The following is a 12,545-nucleotide window of genomic DNA, read 5'->3' as shown; positions in this document are numbered from 1 at the left end:
AGCAAACATTTTGCTGCCTTCAGTTGGCCTTGGTAGCTGGGGGCATCAGTGTGAGCTTGTGATGGAGAGGAAGAGGGTGGGGGAACATGTTAATGATAGCTAGCTAATGATGGTCTTTGCTTTAAAATTAAGTGGTGTCAGCTCAGCCCTGCAAAGCCACACTCAAATGTGTGACTGCTCAGTGCCATCACATTCTAAGATTTAATTACATAGGTATGTAATTAGACATGTAATACTGCCTGTTTGCTGTGGTCCCCGTCCATAAGTGTTGCCCACATTGAAGAGAGCGGGTCCAGGCGCCTCCACAGCACATTGACAATGGGGAAACGCAGTGGTTGTGGCACAAGAGGGGGTGAGCATGAGGGCCACCCTTGTGCTGCTCTGGCGTCTTGGAATCAAGTGGGAACATGCTGGAAACTGACTCATTTGGGGCCAAATCAAAGCATCACAAGATCGATAAGGTTTGTGGAAGGCCTCCAAGATCATTCAGTCCAACTGTCAGCCCAATTAAACCATCTCCTGAAGTGCCATGTCTACATGTTTTTTTAACACCTCCAGGGATGGAGACCACCACAGGGCTTCACCACTGTAACAACTGGTAGGGTTGATACCTAGGGCGGGTTTGGTTAATGTACTCAAAAAGAAAAAAGAGAAGCCAAGAGGCTTTTCTTCACCAAAAGGGCTCTCAGGCACTGGCAGAGGCTGCACAGGAAGGTGGAGTCCCCATCCCTGGAGAGGCTAAAAAGGTGGGCAGATAAGGTGCTCAGGGACAGTTTAGTAGAGAATGGGTATAGCTGGACCTGATGATCTCAAAGGTCTTTTCCAGCCGAGCAATTCTATGATAAAGTAACTGGCCCTTTTGGAAGGATAAAAGCATCTCAGCAATTTGGGATCAAGGTAAAAAAACACCTCCATGACGTTCTGGGAATGCTCAAGAGCAGCCCAACAAGCAGGTTAACTCAAAACAGGTCTCATGCAGAGGGGAAAGACCCTGCTGCTGCTGACCAGGAGTGGGAAGCCCTGACCTCCTCGCCCCTTGCCGGAGTGGACTTGGCAGAGCTCCCTGACCCCGACACCGCTCCATCCGGCACTGGTGTCCGAGGAAGGAAGGATGCGGTCTCCTGTCCTAAGGGGTTACAGCCGCCTCAAACCCATATAAAGCAACAACTTTATTAATCCCAGCTTTGCTAATAAGGAATTACAATAGTTGTGGGATTTGGCAGTGGAAGCGCACTCGGCTGCCATGTAAAGAACAGGATTTTCCCTGGTTTGTTTGTATTTTTGATTTAACTACAAATAATTTAAAGATGTGTCGTGTCTCCTTCAATTAAAATTTGCATCTTCAACCTCTCTCTTTTTTGTCGCAGTTTTAAGACAATACTAGCAAATCTGAGCTTGTCAGATAGGCTTTTGTCTCTCTTTTTGCTAAAATTGCAGCATTTCTAAGGGTGGCAGTTATTAACAAATCAGGATTTGGGCTTGTTTTTTCTGTAAAATTTGCAGCTCTTTTTTGTGTTGGGTGGAAGATCTCCCAGTGTCCAAAAGTTTCAGGCTGATAGAGGAATAATATTGTCACAAGGCCAATACGTAAATACCTTAAACCAGTCTGGCATGTTTAGAGGAATTACACTTTCCTCTCCCAAATTACAATTTTGGAAAGCAACTCTCCCACCGCATTTATTTCAAATTTAAACATTTTGAAAGAATATCTCCTAGGTTTTGAAATCTGGTTTCCATTCCTGGCTCTGTTTGACCTCCTGTGTGACCCTGAGCAAAGCTTTTTCTCCGTTTCTGTATTTGCTTAGTTGCCCTGATGATCTTCAGCACTCGTGCGGGGTAGTTTTACATCCGCTATGTGTGACATTTCAGTATTAAATAATTGTCGTTTTAATTTAAAATGAGTGGGTTTTGGTTACGATGAAAAAATGAGAAAATTAAAATTCTTCTAAAAGTATCAGTTTGAAAATTCCTTGGGTTTGCATAAAAAAAAATGGAATGAAGTAGTTTTTTCTAAAATGAAATGAATGCAAAGAGGTGAAGGATGGTTCTTCTGTGAGCAAACTTGGGGAAAGAAAGAAGGGGAATGGGCAAAAGCTCTGTAGCTCCCCCTGATGATGAGTCTTGGAATGAGGTTGATTCTTTTTTCCTTCCATCTTTTAGACACAGCCCGTGCCCAACCCCATCGCCTACTTCATGCATCGCTCACCATGGTGGTTCCATCAGTTCGAGACCCTGGTCAATCACTTCATTGAGCTGGTGGTGCCGTTCTTTCTCTTCCTGGGGCGGCGGATGTGCATCATACATGGCCTTTTGCAGATCCTCTTCCAGGTAAGATGGTCCTGGGTTTGCTTCCCAAGGGTTATGTCTCCACCCAGGATGGAGTTCAAAGGGTGCAAAACCTCACCTGCTGCCTGTGGTTGGGGTCCATGGGGTGGGCTGGGACCTGGATGGCCAAGACGGCACCACGAATGTGTGCGGCTCCGTACCTTGCAGCAAGAACGTGGGCATGTGTGCCCAGAGCAGGAACGCTGCCATTGTTGCAGAAACATGTTTCTCTGGAGCCCATCTTCTCTGAGTAGAAGCAGTGTCCAGAGGAACTGACTCAATCAACAGGTCAAGAGTTCAGGCTAAAGTGAATCAAGATGATTCACAGCCGTTAAATGTTGGCTTTTGGGTGGTTCACGCTGCCGAGGCTCTCATTGTGTTGCTGGAGGTTTGGTTCCATTGGCACTGGGTTCGTTTGCGTTCGTAGGGATGGCAGAGAAATGTCAGTCCAGGACTAGGTCTGGTGCCCCTACTGTGGAAGGCTGGGCTGAATCCTTGCAATTTCTCCAGAAGTTAATTTTTATAGGCATCTTCCACCCTTTGAAGGGATTCTTTTTATATTTAACCTTCAAGGGCTGTTTTTGATCTCTAAAAATATTAGAGCTGTTTTTAACTGACACCAGGTTTACTGAGCCTGGGTTCATGGCAAATAGAATTTCTTCAAAAATCAATGGCATTCACGTTCCAGTTGATTTTATTTTTTTTTTTTTTGTAAATCATAATAAATAAATCCATGCAAAAGACAGGGGACAGAAGCTCCTGCAGATATGCTTTCCTAGACCACGTCTGATTTCTCTCATCTCTGCCCCAGGATAATTCAAGGAGCTGAAAGAGGGAAGATTGAGGTGACATCTTAGGAAGAAATGTTTCCCTATGAGGGTGGGGAGGCCCTGGCCCAGGTTGCCCAGAGCAGTGGTGGCTGCCCCATCCCTGGGGGTGTTCAAGGCCAGGTTGGATGGGGCTTGGAGCCCCTGATCCAGTGGGAGGTGTCCCTGCCCATGGCAGGGGGTGGGACTGGTTGGGCTTTGAGGTCCCTTCCAACCCAAACCATTCCCTGATTCTGTGATACTGGACCAAGGTGGTGATGCTTTGTCTTCACATCTCTACCAGAAGGAAGTTCCATGACCTGACCTAATGCTCCTCTCTCATCTCTTTCTCGGCTCTGGGCTTCTCCATCCTAGGCTGGTGGTGGGATATGGGAGATGCTCTCTGAGTGGCACTGCCCTCCAGCACCTTCCCGACTCCTCCAAGGGCGCTAAGGAGCAGCACGGCTCCGTGTGTGCTGGGGGACTTCAGACAGAGCCAGGGGGATCTGCAGAAGCCAAGTACATACAATAAAGGCTCATAATGACATATTGTAAATGCATGCATCTAACCGCCCTTTAATTGGTGCTTTATTGATAGTTTGCATTTACTGATTATTTCTATCACGAGGGGAGTCTGCAAAGGAAAAAAGGGTCCCAGTGTAAAATGCAGCTCTGGTGCATTTATAGCATTTCAACAAAAACCTGTTTATTTAATATTTACTGCCCTTTTCTTCATTCAGAATGACTTTTATTGACAATACTTCTGCTCTGCAAAGGAAGCAATAAAGTTTAATGTTGATACACCACTTAATTCAGCTTTTCAAGATTTGAATTGACATTACATGCAAGTTTTATTGGACATTTTATAATTGTTATTGGAGTCATGGTGGCTAGGTTGAGTAAGTGTATTTTTCCAGATTCCAACTGGCCTGGAGAATATTGCTTTGTCAGGACCCAAAAAGAGTTGGGCTGTAAAGAAGAGTCTTTTTTTTTCCAAGTGTGAACTTACTCGTCTTGCCTCGTTCATTTTTGTAAGGAAAAAGGCTTAGCTAGTTTGGAAATGTCAGAGAGGAGGAGCTTGGGAGCCTGATGGCTCAGCTGAGAAGGGAGCACTTCAGAAGGCTGGATGAGAAGCTCAACATGAGCTGGCAATGTGCACTCACGACCCAAAAAAACAGCCATATTCTGAGTTGCTTCAAAAGAAGCATGATAAGCAGGGTGAGGGAGGTCATTCTGCCCATCTACTCCATGCTCATGAGATCCCACCTGGAGTCCTGTGTCCAGTTGTGGAATCTTCAACATGAGAAGGACATAGAACTGTTGGAACAGGTCCAGAGAAGGGCTCTGAAGATGATCCGAGGGCTGGAGCACCTTCCATACAAGGATAGGCTGAGCGTTGGGGTTGTACGGTGTGGAGAAAAGAAGGCTCCAGGGAGACTTTAGCGCAGCTTCCAATACTGAAAGAGGCTCCGGGAAAGCTGGGGAGGAACTTTTTACAAGGGCATGGAGTGATAGGATGGGGGGGAATGACTGTAAATTGGAAGGGGGGAGAGATTAGACATTAGGAAGAAATTTTTCACAATGAGGGTGGGGAGGCCCTGGCCCAGGTTGCCCAGAGCAGTGGTGTCTGCCCCATCCCTGGAGGTGTTCAAGGCCAGGTTGAATGGGGCTTGGAGCAACTAGTGGGAGATGTCCCTGCCCATGACAGGGGGTTGGAATTGGATGGGCTTTGAGGTTCCCTTCCAACCCAAACCCTTCTATGATTCTATGATCTGTCCCACACCAGATTCCTATGGGATTGTGCCAGTCGTGCTGTAGGCAGTGTGTGCCTGTCCCAATGTGCTGGACCACCCTGGGCCACCTACTGTGTGGGAGATCAGGGTGATGACAACTGAAACATGTGCTGTGTTGGCGCATCTCTGCACCATGCGCTTCCCATGCTCGCCTACCCACCCATGTCCTCACAAGACCCGAAGCAGGGAGCACAGGGAGCCAGGATGCCCCACGGCTTTGGTGCTTGTGGCTGTTACTGTGATCTTGGCTTGGGGTCTGTCTGCTCTGATACGACCCCTGTAGCTTCAGCTTCCAGAAATCTTCCCCTTTGGCTTCTTTTTGATCTCGAATAAATCACAAAGCTGTACTTACTGCACATTTCTAAATATAAATAGTTTTTGCTTAAAAAAAAACAATCAAGGAGTGGGTTGAACGCTGGCCAGTTCCTATTAGAGAAATCATTCTTCATTGTCACCAACCAGCAGATTGGGGAGGGCTTTGTGATTTACAGCTGTGGGTGTAGTTTTTGTAGGACATCTGCACTCCGATTCTCAATCAGATTGCAGTGTCCAGAGCATGTTTGTCAGGATCAAAGGTGGGTGGAGAGAAAACAGCATCCAGGATTTTCCAGTCAGGCCCCATCGGCCGCTTTTCCCCCAGGCAGGCTGTGGAAGAGCTGCCCAGCCACCAGCATGGCTGCTCGTGGCCCTGGCCAGGGGCAGGTCTGGGGACTGTCACCACGGCATGGCACAGGGGACCCACCAGGCTGCCCACCTCATGCATGCCAGAGAGTGTCCTCCATGCTAGTGACTCCCTGTTCCTCAGGGAGATATTTCATAGAGTCATGGAATGGTTTGGGTTGGAAGGGATCTTAAAGCCCATCCAGTTCCAACACCCTGACATGGGCAGGGCCACCTCCCACTGGATCAGGGGCTCCAAGCCCCATCCAACCTGGCCTGGAACACCTCCAGGGATGGGGCAGCCACCACTGCTCCAGACAACCTGGGCCAGGACCTCCCCACCCTCACAGGGAAACATTTCTTCCCAAGATCTCATCTAAATCTCCTGTCTTAGGTTTAGAATTCCAGTGCTGGGATTGGGGTTTTGGACACCCTCTCTAATTTATAAGGATGGGGTTGTCACTGTGTGTCTCTTGACTGTGATATTCACTTAACAGGATGGAAATCCAGCCGCAAGTGGTCAGTGTTTTACAAATCACTGTGATGAATTCTTTCTGTGATGTTTCTTTCATTTGGAGTCTGATGATACCAATTGGCTGATTTTGTGGTAGTGTTTGGGCCTGAGCCTCAAAAACATACATGTAGGTCTGAAGCACCCCAACGTTCAGGAGAAATCCAGTCTAAAATGTGTCTGTTAGTGTCTGAAGGGGGGGGAAGAGGTCCTGGAGGATCTTGAAGACCACAAGCGAGGTCTGGATTGTGTTATTCGTGGTTCTTTAGAAACATCAACCCAGAACCTACCTGTGCCCTAAGAGGCTTGCGGTTCTGAGGGGGAGCGAAGATGGAAGTGCTGTGTAGGGAAGGCAAGTCCTTTCCCCTGCCCACAGGTCAGCAGTGTAGGACCCCTTCCACCACACCAACCACAAGAGCAATGCGTTGCCTCCTCTCTTGCCCTACTGACACTTCCATGGTCACCTTTGCAGACCCATATGTCCGTCCCTGTGTCCCACCCATACATCAGCCCCCCTCGGCCAGACAGAGCTGAGTACCAGTGTCCGTGAGTGAAACTGGAGAGGGTGCAAACCCTTGGCCTTGCTGCTCTGTGGGTGTTTTGCTCTTCTCCAGCGCTGGCTCCTAAAACCCTGAAGCTGCATGTTTTTCACGACGTCTAATGTGCAGCTTACACCAGCAAACGTATTTCTTGGCTCCTTAAGCCAGGCAGTAAAATCACACTGCTTGGCAAAAGAGTTGATGAAGGGAAGCGAGAGGAAAGCCTAAAAGCCAGGAAAAAGCCACCTTGCCCCTCGGAGCTGGCAGGTAGCACTGGGTTAGAGAGCACGGGAGGGAGGCTGCGGGGCCGGGGTAGGAGGGGGCTGAGGTTTCTTACAGCCAAGGGGTCATTGTGGCCTTGCCAGATGGGATGGAGGTTCAGTATCACAAAGGTAAAATCCAGAAATAAGTAAATGGTACGTGGAAAGTATAAAGCTAGCACTGTTGGAAAGGCGGGACCGTTCACAGAATCATAGAATGGTTTCAGTTGGAAAAGACCTTTAGGATCATCAAGTCCAACCATGATCCAGCCCTGCTAAGTCACCACCAGACCGTGTCCCCAAGTACAACATCTACTCATCTCTTAAACACCTCCAGGGATGGTGACTCAACCACTTCACTGGGCAGCCTGTGCCAATGCCTGACAACCCATTCAGTAAGGGTTCCTCCTAATGACCAGCCTAAATCTCCCATGGTGCATCTTGAGGCCATTTCTCCATGTCCTGTCACTGGCTACCAGGGGGAAGAGACCAAACCCCTCTCCTTAGCTTCCACAGTGCTCTTTTGCATTACAGTCTTATAGGCAGTGTGGCGTTCTTAGGATGTGAGGAGAGTTTTAGGCCTTCAAATCCCTTTGGATTTGTATGAATTTGAGGAGCCTGACTCCTTTTCGTGGCCCCTGAAAGCTCCTGGCATGTCCTGCACGGAGCATCCTCTGTGCAGCCTCATGTCCGCAGAGCTCAGGGAGGAGAACATTTGTGCCGGGATGAGCTCAGCCCTCAACATCACACATGGGGACAGCAGTTCCACGAAGGAGCCGGAGCAGCGAAGCCTCGGGGTTGCCAGTTCTTTCCTGCCACTCATCCTCTCCCCGCAGAGGTTTGGCAGTGGGCTGAAATTCGGGCTCTCCCGGGATGGATTTCAGCAGGAGCCGTATATAAAGTGCAGGGATGACAATGCCAAGAGCGAAGCTGAATTCAAGCCTCGCGGAAGGCAAAGATAAAACCTCTGTAGCCAAAACCCCCTCGAACTCAGAGCGCTGACAAAGAAAGCTCCCGCAACAGCTCTCGGGGTCCAGTCAAGGGGCTGCGTGGGAAGGCAGCAGCTTTATGGGATGGGGGGGCTGCAGCAGAAACCTCCTGCAGCAGAAACCTCCAGCTCTTTTCCCTTGGAAAACGAGCCTGCATCGTCCCCTTGGCCAGCCAGGACCGCATTGGAGCCATGCAGCCCCAGCGCTCCCAGGAGCTGGGAATGTGCAGGAGAGAGGGCAGCAAAGTAATTTAACTCTTTTTTTTTTTTTTTTAAGCAGAAAACATTTGTTGAATAGACATTTTCTGTCCTTTTCCCTTGGCTTAGACAACCCCCAGCCTCCTAAAAATTTTTGATGGAAATGGACATTTTTGTCTAGTGCATCCTTTTCTCATCTACTCTCCATGGGAGGTGAAATGAGGCTTTTGCCCCGTCTCTTTGGGGAGAGGAGGACCAACTCCTCTGCTTCCAGCGCTCCTGCCATGCCACAAACCATTGGAGGGATGAGCTGCCCTTCCAGCCACACACGCACAAATTAAATCATGCTGCTGCAGTGTCACAGCTGCAACATAGAGCGTTGCTGACTTAGGAGGTAGCAGAGGTCACAGCAGCAGCCCAGGGAGGAGGAATAAAAATTAAACAGCTCCCCCTTCCTTGCAGAAAGTATCTGAATTCAGTGTTTGTTTTCACTTGTCAGATACGAGCTCAGTTTTGTTCTTTTTCTTACGCTGGTGTAAATTATGTATGCCTCCGGGATTATCAGGGTTCCACAAGTTTGAGGGTTGTGGCAGAAGAATCAGGCCATTTGTTTCTGCTTCGTTGTGCACCTACGGGACATTTGCACTGCTGAAGTTTTCTTTGTTGATGTTATTACCTTACGAAGGTGTCGTGTGTGAGAGTAAAGCTGCTGCTCAGTTTGCCGTAGGAGCAAGAAAACTCAGGTATCTGATCTGCAGAGCTCCTGTAGAGACTGGAACCGGGAGTGCCTGTGAGCTTAGACCGTGAGAGAGACTGCAGATGGTATGATATGATCATAGAATCATAGAATGGTTTGGGTTGGAAGGGACCTCCAAGCCCATCCAGTTCCACCCCCTGCCATGGACAGGGACACCTCCCACTGGATCAGGGGCTCCAAGCCCCATCCAACCTGGCCTGGAACACCTCCAGGGATGGGGCAGCAACCACTGCTCTGGGCAACCTGGGCCAGGGCCTCACCACCCTCACAGCAAAACATTTCTTCCTAAAGTCTCATCTCAATCTCCCCTTTTTCAGCCAAAAACCATTCTCCTTACCCTATCCCTGCAGCCCCTGATCAAGAGCCCCTCCCCAGCTTCCCTGGAGCCCTTATCAGCACTGGAAGCTGCTCTAAGGTCTCCCCGGAGCCTTCTCTTCTCCAGGCTGAACAACCCCAACTTTCCCATCCTGTCCTCATAGCAGAGGTGCTTCAGCACTCTGATCATCTTCATGGCCCCCTCCAGACCCATTCTAACAGTTCCGTGTCCTTATGTTGGGCATTCCAGAACTGGACACAATACTCCAATCCCTCCACCAAATGATATCGCCAAGCCAGCCTCTGGTTTCACCTGCAGACCCCCTCGATGTCAGTCCCCTGGTTGCAGCATCCCTGGAGGGTGCGGGTGAGTGGGCGTTCGTTGCTGGGATTGGGCAGCAGCACAGCCTTTCCAACGCAAAAACAAAGAGGAAATTCAGCCTTCACAAAAGGCCAAATTTTGTTGATTTTGTTGTGGTTTAGAAAAAAAACAACAGAGAACGTCCCGGGAAAATTAACAGCAGAACATGAGTTTGCTGCTTGGGGAGGAATGGTCCGATGGAAAACGATTTTGCAGCTCAGTTGTTTAAAAAGCTGCTTTGGACTTGAATCCGAGATGGAGGATGTAGGGAGGGTGTTTGAAAAGGTTGTTTGGGAACCTTGAAGTGTTGGACTGGGATTATGGAGATTAATCATAAGCTCTGCAGCCTGCGGGCCGCTCGGACCAGTCCTGTGCTGGGTGCAGGATGGGTTCCCGGGTCCTCCTGCCCCTGGCTCATCCTCCAGCCTCCCACTTGCAGCCCTGGCGTGGCTCCAGCTCGAAGCAAACAGCAAAACAAACGGAATGTGAAATCAAAGGAGCTCCAGGGTAGATTTTCTGTTACATTTAACAATCTTAAATGAAATACCCAGCTATACCCCCTAAAAAAATATATATATAAAATCTAACTTAAGCAGGCAGAACCAGAACTTTTGATCACTTCTCTATTTGATTTCACATCCAGCTCGATAATAGCTGTTGCCAGGCGAGGCTGCTGTGCCAGACACGGGAATACCAGCGCCTACCACCCCAAATCAGTAAATAACGCTGCTCGTATAACGGTGTCTGGTATTAGTTAGCAACAAGTTAGGTTCTTGCATTCTGCAGTAGTCGGAGTGAGTTAGAAACACTTACTGTTAGCCATAGGAGTGCATTTAATTAGCTCCTGATTCAGGGGACTGGGGGGTTTGTTCTCTTCTGTCTCTTTTTTTGAAATCATTAAATAAAGTGTCACCCCTAGCCAGTGCTGTAAACTCTATTTTGATTGTGGCTGCAATAACCCCTTTGGGCGTCATTCAAATTGTACTAAACAGTTTCTGGAGAGCGCTGGTTTCTCTCAAAATAAACCCAAGTCCGGCTTTGACAAGCTCTAATGAAAAACAAATTGTTATATTACTTAGAAAAATAATTTGAAGGAAGTCTGAATTAGTTGTAAAGGTGGAAAAGGTTCAGCTACTTGAAAATAGAAATTTGGAAGGTATTTATTTTAACCATTAAGCCAACGGCCTTGAAATACAGCCTTGTTTGTTACAGAATGCGCCTAACGAGAGACATGAATCATGCTGTTAATCAGTATGGGAACTTGATTAATTGGAAAGGGGACCGTCAGTGACTCCAACAGGCGGAGCCGCCTGGCAGCAGTCTGTGCCGGAGCCCTGGAGCTGGTGTGATTTACCATCAGTCATCCTGCTGGCATGCCGAGAGAAACTTTGGAGGGATCCCACAGCCTTGGGTTTGCAGATTGTTGAGTTTTTTTTAAATCAAAAAGAAAAATGTGGTTATTTGGGACACTGTCAGTCTTTGATTTTGGTACCTCTGCATTTGCTTGTCCGACTTGAAACATGCTGGGTTTCCACAGAGGAAGGTTTAGCATCTCTTGGAAGCATCTTGTTAAGATGCCCTGAGCTGAGATGCCCATAGTCTCACCTTTGTGGCTGATAGTGGTTTTGACTGTTAAACCTGAGAGTAAGATTTTACACCCAGCTATGGAATCAGATTTGCCTGGGAGGCCCCCAAGATGTCGAGCGCTGCCATGGCTGTAAAAATGCAGCAGGAAGGTCTGTATTAATTTTCACTGTTGACTGGAGCGCATGGTTTGGGGGCCAAGAAGAGTTTGGCCATCCAAGAGTACTGGTTTAGTTTCAGAGCAGTGTGCATTTGCTCAAATGGCAAAGGATACAATGGCAGGGAGGAGAGAGAGTGTGCGGCCATGCCAGAGGGATGAGTTCTACGTTCATGTGGAAGGTACCACGTGTGTTGGGCTGTCCCAGCAGTGGTGGCCCGGTTCAGTGCCATTGGTATCATCTCCATGCCACAGTCACCACAATGGCCAAGCCAGGGAGACCAGGTGGGCTCCAGTGACCTCGTGTCCTTGGGCGTGTTGGTGAGCATAGACATTCAGAGATGAGACGTTAGATCCCCACATTGCAAGATTTGCTTAAGCATAATGAAAATACAACCAATTCTGGCTGCCGTTGGCTTTTCTTCTTACAGCCTTCCAGGGTACTCTCAGGTCTCATTTTCTGTGTAGGCTTTACACTGCTCTCCTCTTCTTACTACATGAACACCTTCCAGAGCTGTATTGAATGACATGGCTGACATCCACCACATGTGGTCCTTCCTTTGCCAAGGGAAGAGGTTGTGGAGCACTTAAGCTCCCGGGGCTCTGAGGCAGGATTGGTTTCCCCCCTCCCTGTTTTAGTTTTGCATTTGATTTTCAAGATTTCTGTGCAATCCAGAACCATTGTGTCTGCAGTCCTCTTGCAGAATTTCCAGGTGCTTGGGCTCAAAGAGAAAAAATCAATTCCGACGATGTTGTCAGTGAAACAATGTGAGTTGGCGAGGCTGCAATAGCTTCAAAACATCTGCAATTTCCAGATGTGATTTACTCAGTGCTTTGGTGCAGCGTTTGGGTCCAAACAAGGACAGGACATAAAGTATGGTTGCACATGTGATTGCATGTATCTGTAAGTGTCCATATAAAACATTAGGTCTAATAAGAGCCAGACCAGCTATAAACCAGAGATGTTACTGAAGTCCATGACATGATCTTGAATATGAATTGCTGCCATATTTCCAGTGATGATTATTTGTTTATGTTTAGATGTAGCCACTCAAGCGAACTAAAACCATTATGATCCATTAACGTTGCCCAAGCCAACAGACTCGCCCACTACTACGTGTCCAATCTCTGTTTAAGCTGTAGATTTATCCGGTTTAAGTGTAATGGCTTGAAGTGATGGTGAAGTTCTTCCAAGTTTAATCACATTTTCTGTATATTTTTCCTGTTCTGAACTGGTCACATTATGTCGTCCCAGCCCTTGGCTCTCACCAGCTCTTCACTTTTCAGCAGG

General features: G+C 48.1%; 1 protein-coding gene across 2 annotated transcripts in view; it reads left to right on the top strand.

Annotated features, from left to right (window-relative positions):
• LMF1 (lipase maturation factor 1) overlaps positions 1-12,545 on the top strand; it is a 201,654-nt gene that overhangs the window by 132,860 nt on the left and 56,249 nt on the right. For both annotated transcript variants that reach the window (XM_054080399.1, XM_054080398.1), the window contains one exon: positions 2,161-2,328. In XM_054080399.1, the coding sequence (XP_053936374.1) occupies positions 2,161-2,328 (168 nt within the window). The remainder of the gene's footprint in view (positions 1-2,160; positions 2,329-12,545) is intronic.

Source organism: Cuculus canorus, chromosome 15 (assembly GCF_017976375.1).
Source record: "Cuculus canorus isolate bCucCan1 chromosome 15, bCucCan1.pri, whole genome shotgun sequence".
NCBI lineage: Eukaryota > Metazoa > Chordata > Aves > Cuculiformes > Cuculidae > Cuculus > Cuculus canorus.
This window is presented reverse-complemented; position numbering and strand designations above follow the sequence as displayed.